The 26,840-nt window shown below is 32.5% G+C and overlaps 2 protein-coding genes across 2 annotated transcripts; one reads left to right on the top strand and one right to left on the bottom strand.

Annotated features, from left to right (window-relative positions):
* The first annotated feature begins 1,234 nt into the window (after nt 1-1,234).
* Nucleotides 1,235-16,079, top strand: LOC132734983 (calcium-binding protein P-like). Its single transcript, XM_060721890.1, has 4 exons — nt 1,235-1,417; nt 4,198-4,484; nt 8,676-8,810; nt 10,810-16,079. Exons 1-4 carry the CDS (start codon nt 1,402-1,404, stop codon nt 10,981-10,983), a joined length of 612 nt encoding a protein of 203 aa, XP_060577873.1. The 5' UTR covers nt 1,235-1,401; the 3' UTR covers nt 10,984-16,079.
* A 2,859-nt stretch (nt 16,080-18,938) lies between these two features.
* Nucleotides 18,939-26,047, bottom strand: LOC132734980 (tripartite motif-containing protein 2-like; the record flags this gene model as incomplete). Its single annotated transcript, XM_060721887.1, has 3 exons — nt 18,939-21,198; nt 21,862-23,559; nt 25,830-26,047. Coding segments are annotated over 3 exons (2,069 nt in total), but the record flags the coding sequence as incomplete, so codon positions are not given.
* Between the last annotated feature and the right edge of the window lie 793 nt (nt 26,048-26,840).

Genomic DNA, 26,840 nt, shown 5'->3' on the forward strand with positions numbered 1-26,840 from the left:
GGCCGTATGAACACTTCTAAATTAAAAAAAACAACATTTTCATATTTAAATGTTGAAATCTGATTAAGCCGGTGCTGGGGGGGGGGGGGCATGGTTACTACTATCACAATCCGAGCCTGCTTTGTCGTTTTCTACGTTCTATAGGGATTGCGTTTTCCCCTATTTTATGTAGGGAGGTATTTACTCTTTTTTACTTATACTGAATAACGTTACTATTTCATATTTTCGTACCATCTTAGATATAGTTGGTACACAGTACAAGCTCGTAATGTTATTATAGTTAAAGTTAAATGAGATTTTAACTTTTTATAGAAACGGAAACTTTCCGTTTCTATAAAAAGTTAAAATCTCATTTAAGTATAGGGGAGCTGCATGGTCAATAGTTTTGAATGCTATATAATATTCACATCTGGTGAATTAATTAAACCTTCTTTTATTTTGATAATAGTTTTGCAATTCGAATTTTTAATATGTATATTTTTTTAAAGAAAAATCTTCTTTTTCTTATTTTCTCACTATGGTACATACTCATGTAACAAAAATTGTTTAAAAAAAGCAATGAATCTATTTGATAATGATACAAAATAGCAACCATTATTGAGAAATTTTAGAAGCAACAAATGAGCCGCGTCACGACAAAACCAACATAATGGGTTTGCGACCAGCATGGATCAAGACCAGCCTGCGCATCCGCGCAGTCTGATCAGGATCCATGCTGGTCGCTTATAAACCCTATTACAAGTAGAGAAACTGATAGCGAACAGCATGGATCCTGATCAGACTGCGCGGATGCGCAGGCTGGTCTGGATCCATGCTGGTCGCAAACGCATTACGTTGGTTTTGTCGTGACGCGGCTCAAATTATATTGCAAAATTGAACTGCGCCTGACCTGACTCATGTGACTGATGTACAAAATATAATGGTAATGAAATAATGTATTTCAAAATAGTTTGTTTCAGCTGCTGGCCAGGCCTATCAAAAGCATTTTTTCTCTCGAAAACATGTATCTATTTCGAAACTCAAACGGTCTTTATAATAATTAATATACAATGTATAGCCTACATCGATTTGATATATCATAAACTAGATCTATTGTGTTTCGAAATATTCGTAAAGTTTGAGTAATCCAGAAATTATCAGTAACTAAAATATATATATATATATCATACATCTTTTTGAATTCGCATCATTTAGTAGTGAAAACATATAAAGCATACTGTAAACGCGATATTGAATAGAGCGGACACTTCCTTAACCTTTTACTTCACTCGGCCTGTTGAACTCAGCCTGTTGAATAAATAATAGCGTCGCGGGCATGCGTCGTGACCTAAGATAAAAAGAAAACTGTTGATTTTTAACATATTATCAACAAAATAGGAGTGCATTACTAAAATACTAAGAATGAGTGAAAAACAAGGTAAGTGCAAACATTTTATAGTGGTATAATATGTAACAACGTGTTTACACGGTTCCAAAACATTTTCTAATTATATGAAGAAAATCGCCATTTTTTCTTGAAGTACAGATATATAAAACTTGCACGGCCAATTAATGTTTTTATTACAGGGGCTGTTAAAATATGTCTGCTACTTAGAAGCAAATGTTCCAGCAGAATTCGTTTTCTTCCTATGATCAAATGACACCGTATGTTAATATATTTTCACACCTGCAAAGAAAGCGTTAGGCCTATAATAGTGGAGGCCTAATTGTCTAACTCTTAACCTGTTAACGGCTTAAAGCAGGTGCGTAGCTGGTATCAAAATTATACGTGTGCTCACTGTTGTCGAAGTGTTGATGCTACGGCTGGTCAAAATACACGATCGGGCTTATGATTGTTTTGGGTAAACTGTTACATTGTTTTGGGTAGTTTTTTTTTGTGGAAAAATTAAGTACAAAGATATTTATTTCAAACTTTGGTCCAAATAATTTTAGGCATGGTATTTTTTTATTTAAATAATTAGATCCTTTTTCATCACAGTTATAATTTTTTAAGCCCATAAAATTATGTATTGATGCATGCATATTACCACAGATTTATATTACATTGAATATAAATCTGTGATATTACATGAAATCAAATGACTTAATTACCTAATTGTTAATATGCACGAAATAATTGCACTGTGCTACACTTGTCAGTATTTTCACATGTAGATCTACTGTACTAAAATATTTATTTTAAAATAATTGGCATTCCAGTGAAACAATAAAGTTTTTGGCATGGAACAAGAAAAAGAAAGAGCTCTTGAATCCATTTTTGTTTTTCAACCTTTACATTACAATTGACTTCAAATATTACATGTATATGTGTCTTGAAAATGGAAATCATTTTAAGACAATTGATGTCAATCAAAATATTTTTAATTTGTATTATATAATACAGGTGAAGTAATTCTTAACATATACAGTACTGTTCAGCAAGTGTGAAATAGATCAATAAAGCAAGCTCAATTTTTGTTCAAGAGACATTGTGTTCGTTTATGTTGTAAGCTCAATCAGGCATTTTCACCACCAATTTCAAGGTTTTCATTTGAACTTTTTTCGATTGAAATGCATTTTCTGAAATGTAAATAAAATTGCAATGGAAAACTGAAAAATTACATATTACAGTATTATCTCTCTATGTTTTACCCTTGGGCTTTATAAACCTGCCAATGTGAAATAATTATTTATGTGTATATGTTAAATTATTTATGTGCAGTGTGAATGTTTTATAAACATTTGCATAAATAAACACAGGAAAGTAATGCAGTCATTTAATTAATGAATTACACAAGGGATGTCATTTATTGTCCTAAATTGTTCACATATTACAGTATATCTCTCTATGTTTTACCCTTGGGTTTTATAAACCTGCATGACTTTTAGGATGCTTAATAATAATTATTTACTGTATATGTTAAATTATTTATGTGCAGTGTGAATGTTTTATAAACATTTGCATAAATAAACACAGGAAAATAATGCAGTCATTTAATTAATGAATTACACAAGGGATGTCATTTATTAATATTGTTGTTTGAAAATGATCCTAAATTGTTCATCAGCCAGGCCAGGGAAAACTGTTACTGACTGGCTATATTAGTCAATGTCTGGCAACCTTGAAGGGAAAAATGATAACAAAATTATTTTAGGCATGAAATATCATACACTATTAGATAGCTTCAGATCTGGAATAATTGTAAACATTTCCCCCTGTTTGTGAAGTACAAGCAGAGGCTTACAAAATGATTGTAGTTGTCATGGTAATAACTAATACCTACTGCAGTTAACTCTGATACAAATATGTCAAGATTAAAAAAGTATGAATTTTGTACTTTTTAAGATTAGGAAAAAAAAAGAGTTAGGTTGAAACAATAAACTTAAAAAGTCTTACTAGAAAAGTAAAATGTAATGTTATATGTTATAATATTTAATATATTAATTGATGATTAAAATTACTTTGATGCTAAAAATGCATTTTAAGCTCAACCATTTCAAAACAAGTCAAGCTAACATGATGGATGCGTTGTTAATTGTTGTGTGGCCCTTCACCTTTGACCTTATAATGACAGAATCAATGGAGGTCTGTTGTTTCACCTGCTAGAACTGAAAAAATAGCCTTGGCAACCAGTTTAGAGCCAGGGCAGCCTGCACATCCATTCATATATTAATACTGAACTTTGCTAAATTTCATTACCAGTCTATTGACTAAAATAATAAAACAGCTGTGCCTGTTCCTATGAGCAACTGATGTTCTATATAGGTCAGGTAGTGTCAAGGACATACAAATAATATAATTATGTCAAGTCAGATGTTACTTTAAATTTGCAGTATACACTGTATATTGTTTTATTTAAAAAAGATTATCTGTAATGTTTTGATGACCAAAAGTTGTTGATGCTCCTGTAACCATGACTCCCTTTGTTAGTGAAAAGTCAAGGTTACAAATGTAGTTATAAGATAGTATAAACTGATGTTTTTCACTTGCCAACTTAGTCAGTATCACTATTTTTTTCCTTTTTTTGCTTTTTACCCATAACAAAAGTCTAATGCTACCTAAATCCACTATTGTTAACTCACAGGAAGTGATATTTTCAATGAAAATGTAGCAATAAGAGGATGATATGTGATTTCACTTCAAAATCTGGAATGCAAGGTTAGGGGTTTTTGCTTATACTGCTTAAAATGATTTTAAAAGCTTTCTTTTTTTTAAAGGTTTGAACCAGGGACCACCATCCTATGAGCATGCACAGGGAGGATATCCAGGCGGATACCAGCCAGTTCAACAGTCAGAAAAAACACCCTATGGACAACCAGGACAGCCTCCCTATGGACAACCAGGACAACCGCCCTATGGTCAACCAGGACAACCTCCTTATGGTCAACCAGGACAACCACCCTATGGTCAGCCAGGACAACCACCCTATGGTCAACCAGGACAACCACCCTATGGTCAACCTCCTTATGGTCAACCAGGACAACCTTATGCTACACAACAAATTGTAAGTTTTACATTTTCAGCTTTACAATTTATAATAGTTATGTTATCATTTTTTGTCAGTAAAACATATTTTTTTCCTTGTATAATCTACTGTGTTAGTAACACAGTGACCAATATGAATGGAAAAGATCATTTATTCCTCAAAGTCATATGTGACAAAAGTGATGGGAAATAATCCCGGTTATACGGGATCTGGTATGCCTGGGATCATATTTCAAATGAGTTTATAGTCTGATTTTATTGACTTGTCAATTATGAATACATTATAGCACTCATTTAAATATTCGATCCTACTTCGGTTTTGTCCGTTTATTTTACGAGAATTAATATGGAGTATATAGCTAACTTTTGGAATTTCCCACTAGCTTAATGTAGGTTCTCGTAACATCCACAATAGCAAAGTCGGTTAAGTGATTACCTTATGTATGAAGGGTCAGAGGTTCGATCCCTTCTTTTGACATTTTTTAGACGTCACTTATTTTTAGACTTATGTTTTCTTTATTTTTAAGTACATGTATATTATAATGAAAATGATCAAGCACTTTCAGAATTTTCTACACAGATATGAAACAACTAGGAAACACTGACTTGTCACGTTTTGTATTGTATTTTACGGCACTGAAATGACATTAATTGATCTTAATCCGAATGAATTTTGAATATTAATTCTTTAACAATGTTATATACAAAGAGAATTAACAAAAAAGTGCAAACCTATTAAAACAGAGAGAACAGACTTAAAAAATGTTGAAAATAGTTATAAATTAGAAAAAATATCTGAACATACGCTGTCTCGATCTTACAACACGTAGGACATTAAGAAATTATATACCCGTAGTTTACCCTATTGCGCTATAACGGTCAGTGTAAGTACTGCATAGAAACCAGATTTATTTAATCATATCTTACTGCTTAAATTTCACGGAATTAACCGAACATTTATCAAATATTAATATATTCTGTGCATTGACCGTATAATCAGTATGAAATTGACAGGTTAATAAAATCAAACAATAATATGGACAGACTGGTATAACTCTAATCATATTTCAAGTATATAGCGGTTAATTATTATGTGTATATGATGTAATAAACAGTTTTAAACATATTTATAGCCACATATTAAGGCAAATTTAAAACCAAAACAGTTTCTTTGTAATTATTCATCTGCAGTTGGGACTGGATTTGGGGGATGCAATTTTTCAACATTTAAGCTATATCTCTCTAGTGATATTTTATATAACATAATGTCATTGACTGTCTGTCTGTCTGCACGGTCATAGGGGAAAAGGTCACATAATGGGGTTAGGGGTTGTGTACAACTTAACATTATGACAAACATTCCTTGCAAAGTGTAGATCTGGGATTGAAAAAGTTGCATGTCATCTTATTCACAATACAGATATTCCTTTTGTACAATTGTAAAATTTTTAACTAAATTCTTGATTAGAATTTTAGGTGTATTAATATGTCATTTCTAAATTAAACGAAAAAAAATTAATAACTCAACCCCAGACAATTTGCTGCAACATTTGTGACATTTCGGGATAAATTGCAAAATATGCAAATACAGTAATTTTCTCTTCTCATGAATATTAATGAGGTAATATACCATTGATTGAAGCGATGTGACAATGTAGCTTGCCCTAGAGAAAATCATTTTTTTGTATGACTTGTTGAACACACATGTTGTAATATAAATTTATAATGTAATTCTCTTGAATTTTGGTATTTTGGTATCCAAAAGATTCCATCAACATATCACATCCAACAGTTATTGATTAAGACTCTTTTTAGCATACTCAGTGCCAAAAGACCAAAATAAAATATCCAATGATATCAATATTGATTTTATTCACCAGTTATTGCCTGGGGCAAATCTGTACTCTCACTATAAAGTGAAGTGTATTGCTATACAATGTATTCTGCTGGAATGGTCCAGCTGATAAGTTATATTGGCAATACAATTGGACCATCGATTATCTTTGACCTTGAACAAGTGGTCAGTTTTGGTTTTGTTCTCTGAATCAATATGGAACCTGACAAAAGATGATATAGTTTATGGATGCTTTTCTTACAATATGCATTATCTCTCCTTTTTTGGGTCAATGCAGGGACCATTAATTAGATAGTCAAAAATTTAGGGATTATGTTACAAATGTTTACAATCTTACAAAGGCACAGTATCCACAGTGTAATCTAGGTCAATAAATACAAGATCTAGGTTACCAAAATCATAAGATATAGACTAGAGATTTTGTTGGGAGTGTATCCTCAAAATGCATAGAAAGATTGAAGAATTACTTGAATAAAAGGTTCACCATCATGAGGTGAAGTGTTGCACAATTGAACCATATTTCTAGGTCAAAGGTCAGGGTCATACTTATGGGTCAGATGCAAATTCTTGTACATTATGAAACTTTTATAATACTGCATTGATAGATTATATAATATGATTTGGCACAAATAATCACTAATGTGATGTGTAGTGTTAAGTTCAAAATTCAGGTCAAGATCAAGGTCACATGCAGAGGAGAAAGGTCAGATAATAAAAAAGTTGAATTAAAAATGTTCGTATGGACTATTTAGTCATTATTAATTTAAACAATCATGTTCTTAAACATGTAAATGTTCACCATCATGAGACTGAGCTTTTGTGACTGGCATATTTTGTGACAATGGCACTTGTGTTGTTAAGGTCCTGGAGACATAAATTGTTCAAATCATAGCTATGAATTTCATATACTAGTATATTAAAATCCCCAGACTTTTAATTTGTCAGCATGTCAAAAGCTATAGAATTTAGATTGAACTTTACCATTGGTTTAATGCAAACATTGTACCAGTATATTTGTACTAGTACTCTGATTACCCAAGGGTTATATAAACCCAGTAATGAGTTGTGGATTCCAGCACCATGTGATTAGATGATTCCAATTCAGCATCATTGATGACTTCAATCAATAGAAGAGTTCAACTTTTATTGATCACCATTATATATATACACGTATTTTAACAACTTTAAGGCAATGTTAATTTGGAGACTGGTGCTAGATCTCAAAATTACCAGATCTTGGTCCATGAATGATGGTTGTAAAAAATGTACCAACCTTAAACTCGAATCTTGGTCCATGGTTATAAAGAATTTACTAACCAGGTCCATGGTTATAAAGAATTTACCAACCTCAAAGTCAGATCTTGGTCTATGATAATAAAGAATTTACCAACCTCAAAGTCAGGTCTTGGTCTATGGTTATAAAGAATTTACCAACCTCAAAGTCAGATCTTGGTCTATGATTATAAAGAATTTACCAACCTCAAAGTCAGATCTTGGTCTATGATTATAAAGAATTTACCAACCTCAAAGTCAGGTCTTGGTCTATGATTATAAAGAATTTACCAACCTCAAAGTCAGATCTTGGTCTATGGTTATAAAGAATTAACCAACCTCAAAGTCAGGTCTTGGTCTATGATTATAAAGAATTTACCAACCTCAAACTCAGATCTTGGTCTATGATTATAAAGAATTTACCAACCTCAAAGTCAGATCTTGGTCCATGATTATAAAGAATTTACCAACCTCAAACTCCAATCTTGGTCCATGGTTATAAAGAATTTACTAACCTCAAACTCCAATCTTGGTCCATGGTTATAAAGAATTTACCAACCTCAAACTCCAATCTTGGTCCATGGTTATAAAGAATTTACCAACCTCAAACTCCAATCTTGGTCCATGGTTATAAAGAATTTACCAACCTCAAACTCAGATCTTGGTCCATGGTTATAAAGAATTTACCAACCTCAAAGTCAGATCTTGGTCTATAATTATAAAGAATTTACCAACCTCAAAGTCAGATCTTTGCCCACGGGTATATAGGATTTACCAACCTCAAGCTCAGGTTTAAGGTATTTGATTGGATAGAAACAGGCACAGAATGTGCATTGGACAATTGAAAATTCTTAGCTCTCAGTCAGAGCTCAGGAAAAACAAATTGTATAATCTTGAGGCCAGTTCTTTATCTTTTATGAAAAATTTCTGAAGTTTGTCAAATCATGAAAATTTATGCCTTGCCCCTTAACATTTTCAAAAGTTTGTAAACCCTTGACAATCCCCAGTCCCACCCTCTTTTAAAAATATAGCAATATGGTTCATAACAAGAATGTATATATGTATTGATGTTGTTTTTTTAAGGTGGTGAGTCAGCCTGGCCAAGCTGGTGTTATTGTAACACAACCAAGACCTCCAGATTACATGATCCCATCAGTTCTGGCATGCTTGTGTTGTTTCTGTCCTACAGGTCTATGTGCAATCTATTATGCAAATCGGGTAAGTATTTGAAAAACAGTTTCATATTCATGTACTATAATGAACAATTGTAGTCTGTTCCCATAATTCTTTTCAATGAAAGATATATATTCACTTGATATTTTTTGAAGAATTTAGCAGTATGAATTTAAAAAGTGAAGAAAACATAGTGGTTATAATAAATATAAGTCTAAATCAAAATTCTAAAAAAAAATTGTACGTGAATTCTATTATTACTCTTCTCAAACAATGATGTTTCAAACAACAATATTCGGCAGTAGTTATAAGAAAAGGCATACTGAATCAGCCTTTATATATTGTTTATTAATGTCTTACTGTATCAGTACTTGAATATTATAGAGTGTACATATATAACGGTAATAACAAAACATTATGTTATTGATTCAAACCATGTATGATTGATGGATTAGACAAACATATAATACTGGGGGGAATTTAGAATGATGCCTCACTTGTCACCATGCTTATCTTTTCCTCCCATCAAACTCCTCAACATCTGTTTCTCACTTTTCCATCCAACACTCCATCACTGACTTAGGAGTTTTTGTGACCATTTGGTCAAGGTTGCCGACTTCAAACCACTTACCCCTTTTGGCTTTGGGTTTGAAAGCCATCAGGGACTTTGTATTCTTTAATAGCTAGCTTACAGAAAGTGGTAGTTCTACCTTAAGGTGCCCACTTGTACCTGAGGTCTTCCTCCACCTTAGAAGCTTGAAAGTTGCTATTTGACCTTAGCAGTGTTGGATGCTACTTAAAACTCTACCCTCATTCTTACACACTTAAAAATGATTATCTGTAGTCTACAATTGGCAACTAGATCTACACAAATAACCAGTGTCCAGACCAAGAGTTAAGATAGCACATTGTTGCTGTCTCATCATTGTCTGCACTGTCCACTATTCAGTCTATACTTATTTTTCCCCTAAAAATTATGAATGGATAGTTCCGGATTGAAAGATGGACAAGTCCATTTAAGATATTTAGTGTACTTTTACCTGCTTAATTGTACACAGTGTAAAGAAGCATCATAAAATAAATTGGTTAACTTCAGTATGACCATCATAAGATTATTTTACTATTAATTAGTTTCTTCCTAACATTTTAAAGGTTACTGTGTCATAATTCCATGTCAGTTTAAAAGTGTGCACATTAAACTTTGTTTGACCTTAGTTCATGTTACAGTAGAATATAGGCCAGTTAGATATTCTTTGTTTCTTGTCTGGGGCCTAATAATTTTCTGCTCCTTTAGTATAATTTTTGCCCCTTAATAATAAATTTTCATGCTCCTTTTATATTTTTGTCAGCTCATTAGGGATGATTTTCTTTATTACTTCTTCATGATCATTTTTTCTGTTCCTTTAAGAGTAATATTTACAGAGCTGTCATGCATACATGTGAACTCTCCCACTTTCAGCGGTAGACTCCCACTTTCTGCAGCCTTTTTTTCAAAGATTTTTCTTAAAATAAAGGGTATTTTCACAAATTAAAGAAATCTCCCTCTTTTTGATGTCTGAACTTTCCTCTTTGTTTATTGCAAATTTTAAATTTCCCTCTTTTGGAAGAAAAATCTCCCACTTGATCATCAAAAAAAGTTCACATTTATGGTCATGGATAGAGACCATTTTGATATATCAGAAATCATGTTGACATATCAGAAACCATGTCTATAGATATGAAACCCTGACTATATAAATATATCAGAAACTTTGTTGATATATCAGATACCATATCGGAAATCATGTTGATATATCTGAAACAATGTTGTTTTATCAGAAACTATGTTAATATATCAGAAACCCTGTTCATATTTCAGAAACCAGTGCAGTCTGATCAGGATACATGCTGTTCGCTATCAGTTTCTCTACTTGTAATAGAGTTGGTAAGCAAACAGCATGGATCCTGAACAGACTGCGCGGATGCCCAGGCTGGTCTGGATCCATGCTGGTCGCAAACGCACTATGTTGGTTTTGTCGTGACATGGCTGATTTATGTTTTTCAGGCAAACACTCTGGCAGCTGATGGGGACATGATTGAAGCTCAGAGGATGTCTAACAGTGCTAGAAATTTGATGATTACGAGCGTGGTGATTGGGGTGGCCTGGATCATTCTCGTTATTGTGTTGAGGCTCGTCGTTTTTGCGACAAGAACAACCACATATGGTTACGATTATTGATCAGATTGATGATAATAGATTCAGATATTTCAGCTTCTTTCGTTAGCTGACCAGAAACAATACATATTGCCTTTGTCTTAATACTTGATGTAGATAATCATTATTCAGCATTTTTTCTTCAGTGTGACAAGTTTGCTTTTAGCTTAAAATGATGTAATGTTAGCCATAGCAGCTGCTTTATATGATACATATGAGTCGTGTCATGACAAAACCAACATAATGGGTTTGCGACCAGCATGGATCCAGACCAGCCTGCGCATCCGCGCAGTCTGATCAGGATACAAGCTGTTCGCTATCAGTTTCTCTACTTATTATAGGGTTGGTAAGAGAACAGCATGGATCCTGATCAGACTGTGTGTAGCGCAGGCTGGTCTGGATCCATGCTGGTCGCAAACCCACTATGTTGATTTTGTTGTGACGCGGCTCATATTATGTTATTGTATTTTTATATATATAATAATATAAAGTAAAGTTTGAGAAGTCAAGTTTTTTATACTCCAATGCTTTCTTGACTAATTAATTTAAGTGCTTATTTTGTTAAGTTACACTTAAGTCTATAGACTGAGACCCTGTAACGAAGCACAGTACTGATTTATACATAAGTGCTTAGTTTGTTCTTTTTTTTTCTGTGGCAAATTTATATGTGAATGAATATTATGTAGTACAATTATTAACTTTATTTGATACAAAGTGATTCTATGTGCTAATTTTATACTTAAAGGGTAAGTTTTGGTGGTTTTATTACATGATAACTTAGTTTTAAGTACTAATTCTAAAAAAATTTTTTTGAAGAACCAGTTTTGTACATCAGTTGACTTAACATATTAGGGCTGCATCACGACAAAACCAACATAACGGGTTTGCGGCATTTGCGCAGTCTGATCAGGATCCATGCTGTTCACTATCAGTTTCTTTACTTGTTATAGGGTCTGTAAGCAAACAGCATGGATCCTGATCAGACTGCACCGCAGCGGCAGGCTGTTCTTGATCCATGCTGGTCGCAAACACATTATGTTGGTTTTGTCGCGATGCGGCTCATATGTTGATCATTTATTGAACTATTTTCAAAATCCATTTATAAATAGAGTTGCTCCTGAATAGAATGACTCTGAAACAAAGTTTTTTTTGGGGTTTTCCCAGCTATATCTGAGGATACACGAAACAGGTTTACTAATCCAAGGCAAACAGAAGTGCACCTTGAAGCTATAATGGTATACCCATTGTTTGTACATGGGTATTAGTTTGGAAAAAATAGACATTTGCTAAGTTCTGGATAACAACTGTTAAGAATATTTAGGAATTTCACAGCTAATCAGGGGTTACAAAAACAAATGAAAGTTACAATAATGGTTAATATATTGAAAATAAATGTAACATGTAGATCACAATATTGTGATCATTGTAGAGCAGAATTAGTGGAGCATTAACAGTCAAACTTATTTGTACCCTGGATTAGATTGGAAAAACCCACATTTACTGATTACATGATTTAACATGTATATTTATAAATGCATCCATGATTTAGATGTTTCTTTCAGCAACTCGATGTATGTACTTGTTTAAGCAGGGTTGTTTTAAAACATGAAGTAGCTTTTAGGTTTGATTTTAGTTAAACCACGATTGTTTTGAATCTCTCTTTTATTTTATACAAACACCATATTAGAATCAGTTTTGTTTTAAAAAATTGACTATATTTTTATTTTTTACATTTTTTTTTCTGCAATTGTCAATTTTTTATTTTCTGCACCATGTACACGTATTGGTCATGTCAATATTTTCTTCATAATTATATACAATGTTTATGTTTTTTTGTCATTTTCATACGCAGCTCTTTTATTTTATTACATTTTCTTTATAAATGTAGGTTTGTATCTGTTTGTTTTGTATAAATGTAATCTTGTATTTGCTATTTCATTAAAAGTTCTCCATTTCAGAAATTTACAATTTGTCAAGAAAATACATTAGTTCATGTTTAGTTTTGGTGAGCACTTAATATTTTCGACTTAGTCTATATGATATCATATTATACATTTGTAAAAAATAAATTTGTACAATTTGGCTTTTGAGACGTTTTTTTTTGTGATTTTGTTTGTCTTAATTCAAAAATTTGCCTTAATTCAAAACATTTTGATATTGTTCAGTTTCGACACAAAATTATGATGTTTAACCAGAATTTTAAAGCTCAATATTTTCATATGCTTTATATAAAAAATTTATTTTGTAGATATATCTTTTTCGAGAAATTCTGCCTTATATTTGATATAGATCAACTATATGTTATATTTATCATAATCTATTTCTTATTTCAGTGATACTTATTTACATGTAAAAAATCATTTACTTACTTAATGAAAGATCATTGGCAGAAGAAAATGACTGGCATACTGGCTAATGTTTTGATTATTTTGTTGGCTATTTTGTGTAACATTTTCAAAAAAAAAAAAGAAAGCACACACACAAATAATAAAAGTGACTTGAAGTTTTGATACAGTTCATCATTTTGCAAATAAGCAAACGTTTGTATTGCAACATGGAATTTTCATTGGTCACTAGTTTGTAATCTGACTAATTTACGTTACTTTTTCCCCGGATGACTCAGTTACTTTGTTACTGGTTAATAAAAATTTTGTATTCAATTCAAATACCTTTATTCACCTAGGTATCAATAAAATATGAAAGGGGTAACTACGACACATGAAAGTCATCAAATTAAAGGTGAACAAATTGATCACAAGGGAGACAACAAATATGCTAATTATAAGTCAATAAACGCACTGATGTCAGTCATTTAGCTTTTGCTATTGGGCATTTCAGGGGTCGTAGACATTATTGCTGTAAGCCGATAAAACATGCGCAACAAGGAACAGACAGCTTCATGTCCAACCCCTTAATATCCGTTACTTTCATAACATCTTGTTTCAAGATTACATAGATATTTTAACATTATCATTAATGCTTAGAGCAGTGGTCCAGAGTAAACGAAAAGTGTAGGCGAATATATAGCCTGGTGTCCGTAGATTACTAGCAGGAACTGGAGATTTTGCTGTCTTATAATTTATTTTATTGGTCTTAAAGACCATTAATTATTTTATCAGTCTAAGACCATTTCTATTTTTAAATAGAACCAAGATTTTTTTTCTCTTTTTTTTGCTGATAACCATGTTTTCTTTGCCATTAAGAGATTTTTTTTCACAGAATGACTAATATTTTTCTGAAATTTTTTATTTTTATTTTATTTTGAAGTTTTGTTTTGTTTTCCTGTACATTGTGTTATTGAACCTTCATATTATTTACAGTATTCTATAATAAGTGAGAAAAAAAAAGATGCATCTTACACTTTGTCGCAAAATATTGTTTTGTTGTCCGAAAATAGGGTAAAATGCAGAGTAACATAGTTGTGTGTATAGGTACAGATATATTGTACCATAAAATCTGATTTTTTTGCTAATTCTCAGTAAAAAAACCTGTAAAACACATATAAAAACATTTTATGTCTCAACTTAACTGAATTAAGACCAATTTTCACCTCAACGATGAAAAAAATTGATAAGACGAAATATATTCAAATGAAAAATAAAAGGATAACAGAAACAATAAAATGCCGTCTGCTATATAAGGTTGTGGGCAACAGGGGCATTGTTTGAAATATTTTATAGTTGTATTGTGTACTCCCAACGGTTGTGGTCGTTTATCCTGCAGAAACTACTTTAATTTAAAACTATTATTTAAATATGTATTGAATTTTACATGCCATGGCAGTAATTGCCTTACAGGTTTTGCGTACCCATTCTTTTGTGTTTTTTAAATTTTATTTGAATAAGATTTCTTTGCTAAGTTGTTTTATATAATTTCTGTTTTAGGTTGTTCCAAGATATTTGTTTTTGATAAGCTTTTACCTGAAATTGTATTAAAAGTGAATATATATAATTTTTTTTATTATTTTAAATCCTATGCCTTGATTATACATAATTTGAATATTGATAGTTTCCGATTTTTGCAATATTTACCTCCCTTGCCAAAATTGGCAGCCATTTTGACAAAAGTATGAACATATGAAGGAATATATTATTATAGCACCAATATGCTAAAAGATTTTATCAGTTTTCCTGAAGATGATTGAATTAGATTTTTGTCTTATCTTAAACATATGATTGGAAATGACCCTCATAATTGTGGTCAGGGGAGGTAATAATTGCTATGTGAAAAGCATTGGTTTAAATTTACTCCCTACCTCAAAGCATTTGTATGGCTATGATCCAATTATGTTAATAACTACTTTGATGAAAACTATCTTCTTTGTTTTTGTTATGTCAATACAATTTTTACTTTGACCTTTCAATTTGAGTTTTGGTCTTTCTATTGTTATTATAAGGGGTTTAAATTACAAATGGGAGTGAAGCAGCCAACAGTGTAGAATCTGGTTTGTATGTCTGAAGAGTTGCAAGTCTTATCTAGAGTCTGGTTGAATTGCAAGTCCAGAATCTGGTTGAAATTCAAGTCTAGAATTTGGTTGAATTGCAACTCTAGTCTAGAGTCTGGTTGAATTGCAACTCTAGAGTCTGGTCAGACTGCAAGTCTAGAGTCTGTTTTGATTACAAATCTTAACTCTGGTTGAATTGAAAATTTAGTTTAAAGTCTAGTTGAATTGTAAGTCTAGAGTCTGGTTGGATTACAAGTGTTAAGTCTGGTTGAATTGAAAGTCTAGTCTAAAATCTGATCAGATTGCAAGTCTAGAGTCTGGCTAAATTGCAAGTCTAGAGTCTGGTTGGATTACAAGTCTTAAGTCTTGTTGAATTGAAAGTCTAGTCTAGAGTCTGGTCAGGCTGCAAATCATGAGTCTGGTTCCACTGTATGTCTAGAATCTGTCCAGATTGTTAGTCTAGAGTCTGTTGGTATAAGCAGGTGATTATCTCTTGTAGCATTCAGAGAGTTGAGCATTTGAATGACATTCATTGATATATTGATTGATATATAGTACATACTTTCTCAACTTTCATAATATAGATGAAGTCTACTAAGTCTTGTTACATTGTAATTTCATCTGATATATTGTTGTTGTTATGTAGACTTTATATCCTAATAAATAATGAATTAATTTTATTTGTTACTTTTCTTTGACGTCAACATTGATTTGATCTAACATGATATCCAACTGATGCTGTTGTGTCTAATGAACATGTCCTGCTTTAATTAGCTCACCAGAACCGAAGGTTCAGGGTGAGCTATTAGTATCAAAGGGGGATGTTCCAGCGTTCGTCGTCCAATGTCATGCATCAACAATCACCTTCTTCTCTGAAACTGCTGGGCAGATTTACTTCAAATTTGGTCTCTAGCATCCTTGTGACAGTTGCACTTAAATTTGCTCATGTCATTTCAATTGGTCAACATATCTAAAAATAGAAAAAACCTTTAAGCATCTTCTTCTACTGAACTAAGTGATGGATGATCACCAAACTTTGTCTTGTAGCATTCTTAACTAGTCTTATATTAGAGCAGTGGAAATTTCAGGTCATAGTTGTTGTCACATATTTGATTGAAACACGTCCCTATAAATTTCAGGCGACTTATATTGCAAGTATTAAAAAGGTCTTGTCCCAAGGGTTGTTGTGGCCAAGTATGAAGACAATACACCAAGAAATAAAAAAGTTATGATCCAGGTACAAGTTTGCGGACGGCAACGGCAACGCCGCCGTGACTCATAATAGCAATACCTCTACTTTCTTTTTCAAAAAAAAAAAAGTCGAGCTAAAAATAGTATAAAAAGACTACAGTAAGAAAAGGAAAATTAAAAGCGCAAGTTGAAATGCTTTGCTTGCCAGATGTACGGTAACAATGAAGTTGGGCCATTTGTGAAAGGTTCCTTTTTTATTATGTAGAAAAAAACAACAACAACAATCAGTGTCACGAAACTATATAACCTTAGGGGCAAGTTGAAGTTGAGCTGGATTTGCCTTTTGGCAAGTTCACTTGAAAAAGTATTTCTAACACTGAAAAAAAGTTGTTTCTGGTGAGCAATTCAAGGCCATGATGTTGTCTTAAGTTCTTTCTTTGATATGATTAATATTAAAGATAAGCATGAATAAGAATATTGAGCTCTCCTGAGTAATAATTTAGCGGAAACTCGGCAGAGTCTGGTTACTGCTACAGTTACCCTCGAGCTAGATATTCTGGTCTGTACTGGAAGCTGGTGTAAGATCCTTATAGTGTTCAATTTCAACTAAGAGGGATGGGGGGTGCAAGTTTCACCTTTTATTTGTCCTCAAACATTGTCAGAGGTCAAAATGACGGAGGATATGTCCAGCTTGCAGTGCTAGGGATTAAAGCCATGATTTTACCATTTTAAAATTCAAGTACATGTATCAAAGTCAAGCCTAGGGGGATGGGGTTATTGCATTTAACTGGTGGATTAGTTCACTTCTATGTTGAATAAGGCCCCCACGATTACACGTTTAAACGGGTTCGTTTCGATTTTCATTCATAAACGTTTACGATATTGTTTACCGTTTAATCGAAATGACCATATTGTCTTACAAAATTTCTTAATCATTGCCTGTAAGGCCATGATGTTGTCAGAAGTTCTTTTTTTAATATAATTAATATTAAAGATATAAGCAAGAAAAAGAATATTGAGTTCTACAGTAATAATTTAGCGGAAACTCGGCAGAGCCTGGTTACTGCTACAGTTACCCTCGAGCTAGATATTCTGGTCTGTACTGGAAGCTGGTGTAAGATCCTTATAGTGTTCAATTTCAACTAAGGGGGATGGGGGTGCAAGTTTCACCTTTTATTTGTTCAAACATTGTCAGAGGTCAAAATGACGGAGGATATGTCCAGCTTGCAGTGCTAGGGATTAAAGCCATGATTTTACCATTTCAAAATTGAAGTACATGTATCATCAAAGTCCAGCATACGGGGGATGGGGTTATTGCATTTAACTGGTGGATTACTTCACTTCTATATACAGAAGTAGAACTACAATCAGCATTTGTGTTCAGTTTTTGTGACTTACAATGCTTGTAAAAGAACAACCGGACATTATGTTTTTCTAATAGTACAATATGGCTTGCATATAAATTAGAAATTATAACTGAGGACATTTGTATCTGATATAGTTTAGCACTCGGGGAATAGCTGTAGGATAACTATTTATAGATGATCCAATCTGAATAAATGAAATACCATATATTTTCTAATAATTGCCCCTTTCCTAATAAATGCCCCACTGCCTTTTTATGACTTCATAACCAACACAATTGCAGTTTGTTAGAAAATAAGGATATAAGCACAGAGGTATATATAATTCAGTGGAAAATACACACACAAAAACAGTAAACTTTCCTATTATTTCATTGACATTTTGACATTTTCTGTTTGTACATTAATTTACTCCGAATATGTTGTTCTAATCTGATCTAAATTAAGTGGGTTAAAAAAGAATCCATCTAACACATACAGAATGGGGTGGATCAATAAATGAAACACATATAATTATACGCTCCGAAATTGCTCATAGAGAGGCAACAGCAGTCTTTGCAGGTGCAACAGCAGTCTTTACAAGGGGCAACAGCTGTCTTCATAGGGGCAACAGCGTTCTTCAAAGGGGCAACAGCAGTCTTCAAAGGGGCAATGGCAGTCTTTAAAGGGGCAACAGCAGTCTTTAAAGGGGCAACAGCAGTCGTTATAAGGGGCAACAGCAAACTTCATAGGGGCAACAACAGTCTTTGAAGGGGTAACTGCAGTCTTCACAGGGGCAACGACAGTCTTCAAAGGGGCAACAGCAGTCGTCAAAGGGGCAATGGCAGTCTTTAAAGGGCAACAGCAGTCTTCATAGGGGCAACAGCAATCTTCAAAGGGGCAACAGCAGTCTCTAAAGGGGCAACAGCAGTCTTCATCTATCAATAAGCCTCCATGAGTTATCACCAGGGTAACCATGTAAGAAGAAAATAAAGTCAATATGAAGCATATCAAGCAAAACCAGCATTTATTTGGTGGTATCAACAACAAACTGTTTTGAACAATATAGTAAACAACATATAATCATTATTTTCACTTTTACCAACACCTGAAAAAACAATGTACCCTAACATAATTTCTGTATATCAATTTGATGAAAATAATACGTATTGTTAAAGATTTTTTAATAAACATCTAATTAGACAAATTTCAAGTATTAGACAAAGTTCAATGCAGCATTTTCTAAATTTCAAGAACATAATTTATATCAGTGCTGCAATACATGTACATATATACAATCAATTTAGATAATAAACAAAACAAAAATATGTATCAATCTATATTTTTGCAAGTTTTTACCCTAAAAAAACCTATAAATGGCTAGGCTATGTTTACTTCAAATTTAATTAGATTTACAAACTTAAGATTACAGATTATAGTTAACCCTTACCAAAATGGAAAACTGAGAGAGATTTTTAAAAACCGACATTGACTTAACAGTATCGAGCAAGGCCAGCTCTATACTGTCGACTGACTAGTTATAAATTGTTATCCTGATATCCCCAACATTTTTAATGGACCAGTTCCAAAAATGGAAACTGAGGGAAAGTCCATTTAAGAAATGTTGAAATTGTTATCATTTCAAAGCTTATATAATGACAACTTATACTTACAACAATAACATTATTACATGTAATATCAAATTAATTCATGAGTTAAAGTGGTAGTGTTCAGGTTTCAAACAATTTATTCATGGGACTTTTGGATTTACCATAGAGTCCAAAATTTATAATATTACATAATCTCCATGACATACAAAAAGAGAAAAAAAGACAGCAATTATTAAAATTCTAAAATTAAACAACAACTTTAGTCTGATTAAATAGAAGAATAGTACCCTATGGTATCCAGAATCCAGGGAGCTAAAATAACTTTTATCAAAATCACAACCAGTCTTCAAATGTTGAATAACTATCTAGTAAGGGAGACAACCAAAAATATGAAAAGGTATTCTTTGTGCAAGAGTTACTGAAAATGGACCAGCCAATGCTTGCAATATGACACACTGTTTGAAATGTAACTATATATTATGTTCAAAAAAGAAAAGAAATTGAAATGATGTACCCATGTGATTGAGAAATTTTTCAATGCCTTTATGATATAATTTATCACAAAATATTCAATAAGGGAGACAATTCATACATGACTAATGTATTCTTTGTGCAAGAGTTACTGATATTTCACCCCTGTTACCACATGTTCTTGCAGTGTATCAGAAAACAGTGCATTACTCAAAAACATAACTATATATATATTTAGCAAAAACTTTTTACAATATATAATGGTCCCATTTAATTTTTTAAACACTGAAATCTCAATACTAAGTTCTAAATGAGGTAGCGATACCTGACCTCATTAACCTTACATAAATGTTATAATTGACAGGACATTTAAGGCCAGTATATATGATCCAATTAAAGCCAAAATGTAAGATCTATGTTGATTCCAAACATGTTCAGTTAAATTGATTAATTTGTCAGAATGAAATAAATAGAATTTGTTATCTTAGTGCAGTAACAGATTAACTCCAATTGAAGGATCAATATAAGGAGTAAAATTGTTACTGCACTGAGGTGATAATGGCATATACATGTATATCGTATGAAGATACAATCATTTCGCCACAAGCAATTTTTTCAGCTGACCACATTTTGTACAACATAAAGACAGAAAGCTTATAATAAACAACAGAATATAAATTATTTCATACTGGTTCCAAGCTTATTATTACACGCAGAAAAAAAGACTATGGTCCCAATGCCTTTGAAAAGAAAGACTAGATTCAAGTCACATTACGAGTTTTTATATCTTTCCCATTGAACTGCGACATTATGTACATGATGTCATACTCATACACATACAAAACTGACTGAAGGCTGAGTATATAGTGGACAGATGTATAGATTGTTTAACAAATTGTTCCAATGAAGTTGATTAAAATCCGAGACAGAAAATTTCTTGTCTTCCGACCTTGCTGTGAATTTGTGTTGACTTGCACCAGCTGGTTCCTAAAGCCTTGATCAAATCTCAGCATTCTGGTACCTGGCTTTATTGTAGGTATTTGTAAACCTTTATACAGTGGTTCCCGGAGTCGGACACAACGACTGTTCCCTCTGGAGTAATGGCTAGTCCCTGTGGTCCATACAGGGGATCAGCTGAAGTGTTCACATAGCTCAGGAATGATCCATTACTATCAAAAACCTATAAAACAAAACAATGTATCCATATAAACAAACAAAAGTGATTTAAAAATCATGGGGGTATGTTAAAAAGTTGTTCATGTACTAAATTACATCCTGTTTAACTAATACTTTTTTTGGATATAAAGGAAACTAACTCTTGTTCATACAATATTTACGGCACACAAAAGTTATCTTTCCATTAATTGCCAAAATCAAGGTAATCATTATGCAACAATATAAATAATTTCTTTAGCAATTATTATGCTATTACAAAGACACAATATTCAATATCCTATTTAATTATTTTAAAGTATTAATTTGTACATTATTGAGATGACCCGGGGACTAGCATAAACTTTATTATGAAAGTTCAATCACCTAAGAATAGAGACATTGTTATGTTTACTTACTGATAAAGCATGAGCTTGGATGATAAATAATTTAAATGATAGGAGAAAATAGCCATGAACGAAATAGCTAATTATTAAAAGATGCTAATAGATAAGATAACATAATTAAGTACAGAAATAGAGGAATCCATATGAAGACTGCTGGCATAACCATATTTTTACATGGCAGCAATTTATCAGACAATAGCAATTATTACAGTAACCTCGTACAAAAATTAAACAGTTTTGTTCCCGGCTTAAATGATACAAAAAAACATGATTAGTAAAGTTACCTGTATTCTTGAATTTCCCCAGTCAGCAACTATAATATTTCCATACTCATCAACTGCGACACCTGTTGGTGCATTAAATTGTCCGTTACCTTCACCATTGGAGCCAAAACTGAACAGAAAGTTCCCTTCACAATCAAATACCTTTATACAATGATTGTGAAAATCAGACACTATTATGTCATTGCTTGCATTGACTGCTACATAATGTGGTCCCGCAAATTGATGATTTCCATTCCCACGTGATCCGAATTTTGACAAAAGTTTACCATTAGACTGGAATATAAATATACTACTACCCTTATTATCGACAACAATGATATGTCCGTTCCTATCTACAGCAATACCTTTCGGTCCTAGAAGTTTTCCTGTACCAATCTTATTCAGGTATTTACCGTCAGGGGCATATATGCTTATCCACTTATTGTCATAGTCGGCTACTAAAAAGTTTCCATTTAAGGTTGTAGCGACGCCTGTTGGTCGCTGCATTTTCCCGGCTACTCTACCAGGTGTTCCAAATTTTAGTTTACAATCACCAGAGAGCGTGAACACTTGAGCGACTTGATTATTACTGTCAGCAACCAATATTTTATTATCTATACAACAAACACCTTGCGGATTTGTAAACTCGCCTTTATTTCGACCTTTAACACCAACTCTCCATAACAGGTCATCTTCAATCAAATTGCTTTTTCTATGTGATCCTGACCTTGAACTAGATGGCCTTTTGGTCCCTTTTTGTTTGACTGCTGCAGTTCTGGGGATTTTAGAATGGCTACCTGCAGCTTCATGATGATCTTCAGCCCCAACATTAACGGCCTTGACCTTGAATGGTGACCCTTTTATATGTTTACCAAATATTTTGATAAACATCATGTAGTTATCTTCCCTAGGTAATAAATAGACAAGTTCATAAGTACCATTCTGTTGGTCTGTTATTGCTGGAATAATTCTATCACCATTTGTAGCTTGAAGCTCAGAGTCTATGAGTGCTTGACCTACTTTTACAAGGTCGCCTTGGCAATCTTTGGTTGTTATGGTGATCACAGCAGGTTTATTTACATACGCATGTCTTAGACCTTCACCAGTTGCTGTAGTATTATAACCTATGGCACTATTATTTTTAATATATCCTAAGGTACCTAGGGATTTCTTCAAACCTTGGCAGTGAGCAGTATCGAAACCAACAAAGTCATTTTCTTCTGGTTCCCTTCTAATCATACCAGATGCGAACTCTTGAAGTTTACCGGACATTTCCTTCTGTACGAGCAATACTTCAGTATCGCTACCATTTTCTAAAGTCTCTTCAGTAAATTCACAACAATGATTTATTTTGGTTATAACACTGTCTAAATTTTCTTTTTGGTTCATCAAAACTTCATGTTTCTTGTTATATATTGTGTTTAAATCTTTTAAAAGCGCATCTTTTCTTTCATTCATTAGTCTGACAAGATCGTCAAAAGTTTCAACAATTTTACTTTCAGCAACTTCAGTCTGACTAGTTAAAGACTGAGACACTTCGGAAATGTTATTTATAGCCTCCTGTATAAGTGGAATTTGATCCTTGGCACCAGTGATCAGATTTGCTAACGTGGATTTATGTTCTTCTATAGCCTCTTGTAGCGATATGACATTATGTCCAATATGCTCCACCGTAGTACAGTCTTTACAAACACCCGTTTCACAGGCTGTGCAGTAGAACTGAAATTCATAAAGAAAATATTATACAAATATGGACTTTTTAGCTGTTGAATATGATGTGATATGTACTGAAAAAATTAATATTGACCGAGGCGATAGCCGAGGTCAATATTAATTTTTCAGTACATATCACATCATATTCAACAGCTAAAAAGTACATATCTGTTTTATTATATAATTTATAAATAGCTTTTATATGGCTTATCACATCTGCCATTGCATACAACGGAAATCATTATTTTTCAGCTTGCCTACTGTTTCCATAATTTGGCCCTTTCCATTGGCATGCTAATCCCTATTGTTCTTAAAAATGTAAAACGGTAACAAAAATAGACTAATTTGACTCTTATGTACACCCCACTCAACGTTTTTAGTATAAAATATAGAATAATAACAACAAACTTGGCGTGATGTCACGTCATAGTCTCGCGTCTTTTAGGGATTTCCAGAAAATCTATTTTTAGAAGAAAAACCGGTGAATATACTCTGAAAATCTATTTTTAGGAAAAAAACAGTGAATATACTCTGATATTGACCTGTTATTTTTTGCAAAAAGTTGCTTGTTAGCCAATCAGGGAAAGGCATTTCAAAGCTATTTATAGATTATATAATAAATAAAATTATTCAAGCTGATTTATCTCCTATGTCATTATATCTGCCAGCATTTTATTAACCCTTTCACTGCCTGAGGGTTATTAATTTATTAATCACCTATTTGCCAGAGGGTTTTCTAAGAAATTACTATATTATTAATATAATTATTATTATTTGTTATTAGTATTATAATAATTATATATGTTTCCAAATCTGCTAGTATAATAATAATCATTGTCAATGGTATAATTATCTATATATTTATTATTATTATTATTATTATTATTATTAAAGAAACGGCAAAAGCCGTCCATATGGCAAATACGCTGAAAATAATAGAGACGGCATATGCCGTCCTTATGGCAGTGAAAGGGTTAACCTTTACCTGCTAGAAACAAAAATTGATAAATTTATCGATTTTTCAAATTTGTATTGATTATTGATCAACAGAAAAAAAAATTGACGATGCATCAATAATGAATTGACAGGTATGTATCGATCATATCTATCGATGACAGCTCTTATGTTTGTAAAGTAACAATATAAATTAGTAAAACAGTAGTTCTAATCTATATGGACAAGATTATAGTGTCTTTTTTTTCAACTGATAGAAAATGGTAAAGATTAGAGACTTACAAATGAACATAATTTTATAATACAATATGATGAATATAATTATATGAACCGCGTCACAACAAAACCAACATAATGGGTTTGCGACCAGCATGGATCCAGACCAGTCTGTGCATCCATGCTGTTCGCTATCAGTTTTTCTACTTGTTATAGAGTTGTAAGCGAATAGCATGGATCCTGATCAGACTGCGCGGATGCGCAGGATGGTCTGGATCCATGCTGGTCGCAAACCCATTATGATGCTTTTGTCATGACGCGGCTCATAATTATACTTTTACAAAAAGCTGAAGTTGCAGGCATATTAAAAACAAATTATATCTATATAAAGCTACACTTATAAATTTCAAAAGGCAAGTAATCTATAAATTTATCAAATGATTTCAGGCAGAAAATTATATAATATGCATTCCTAGGTAATGATTATAAACTTTTTCAAGCCTATCAAACAAATCATGTAATCTTTACTTAAAGAAGAATGTAAACATAATTAAATTCAAATCAGTTTTTTTTTTGTCATTGAAAAAATAATTTCAATAATCTCTTATTGGCATACATTTTATAAAATAAGATATAATTAATATCTTCATAAAGAGAACATATTAAATCAAATAAACATAATATTTTTTAAAAGCTGCATGCATCCAGATGAGCCAAAACATTTCAAGAAAATCAACTTTGGGACAAATGTACTAAAAGTTTTAGAAGGTTAAAAAATATTCACAGTTACTGAAGTAATGATTTACATATTATATGCAATGAATGACTGATTTAGCAGTATTTATAACCATATTCCTACTGGGTGTCTTATGCAATAAGGGCTATTTTTGCATATTTTAACCTTTGTTTGTTAATTTACTTAAATAGAACAAGCCATTTGTAATGTGTAAAATTAATTACTTTCCTTGTTCACTTAACAATATTCTATTTTTCAATAAAATTTCAAAATTTCTATGACAAATAGAATGAATCTGAAAGAGTGCTGCTTTACTGGTAAATATAAATCTTTTTTTAACGAAGAAAATACTTGAGCGCCCAAACCTCACCTGCAGGGAATTTCCATGATGGTTGGGACAGACGAGAGTTGACTCTTCACTTTCGGAGGACAAGGAGCATGTAGGAATACTGACTAGTTCATGAGAACTAAGATTATCATCATCTCGGTGTTGTTGCTCGCACGACTCGCATAAACTTTTGTCACATGTTTCGCATCTGATGCACAGTCTGCCACTCTCCGTACCACAAACACCACAAGTCTCCGTACCTTAAATATACATCATGCTCATATAAAACAAAAGATAAAAAAAAATCTGAAAAAGTCTGGAACTAATCCTAGACGTGATAACGGCAGGATACAGTCAGTATGGCATGAATGAATATCCATATGACAGGCATCACTATAATTAGGAGGTCGAAAATTAGATAACACTCGTCATTAACAAAGATTTAACTCTCACTCTATCTCAAAACTTGTTTGATTGGTTGATTTATGTTACTATTTTTAGATTGACCAATTAAATGTTAAGTTTCCAAATACAAATTAGTGCCAATTATTCAAGTTTGAAATGAATTTGCTAAGAGAATAAAGGTCTATCAAGGAATATGTAAGGAATAAAAATTAATTATAATTTTCATTTCAAAAATGTTTGGAAGGATAATTATGATTGGACATGTAGATAAAAGACAATGTGTATATTCTATATCTTATTCAAATCAAGTTGTTGGAATACCCTAATAACTTTAAGCAACATTGATTTGTCTTGTATCATAAGTAAATAAAATGATTAAAATGATTTTCATGCTGTGATGACAGAAATAAATTATGCAAATTGTGAATCATTAATATAATATTCTAACACTATCGGAATTTTTGCTATATAGACAAAGAAGGCCGGAAGCGTGCATTATTCTACAACAATGCACTCGCCGTTCTTATTATCTCCCTGTGTATTTTCACATTGAGGGCGCCATTTTGTTTAAAAAATCTGATAAATAAAAACAATTTTTTGTCGAATTTTGTTGTGAAAACTATCTAGAATGAAAGAAAATGGTCTAAC

Source organism: Ruditapes philippinarum, unplaced genomic scaffold, assembly GCF_026571515.1.
Source record: "Ruditapes philippinarum isolate M1 unplaced genomic scaffold, ASM2657151v2 ctg880_1_1_1_1, whole genome shotgun sequence".
Classification (NCBI taxonomy): Eukaryota; Metazoa; Mollusca; class Bivalvia; order Venerida; family Veneridae; genus Ruditapes; species Ruditapes philippinarum.

What these genes read in the sequence shown, in the direction of transcription:
- LOC132734983 (XM_060721890.1), top strand. An exon ending in CTTATGCTACACAACAAATT is followed by an intron (nt 4,485 to 8,675) that starts GTAAGTTTTACA and finishes TGTTTTTTTAAG; the next exon opens with GTGGTGAGTCAGCCTGGCCA. An exon ending in CAATCTATTATGCAAATCGG is followed by an intron (nt 8,811 to 10,809) that starts GTAAGTATTTGA and finishes TATGTTTTTCAG; the next exon opens with GCAAACACTCTGGCAGCTGA.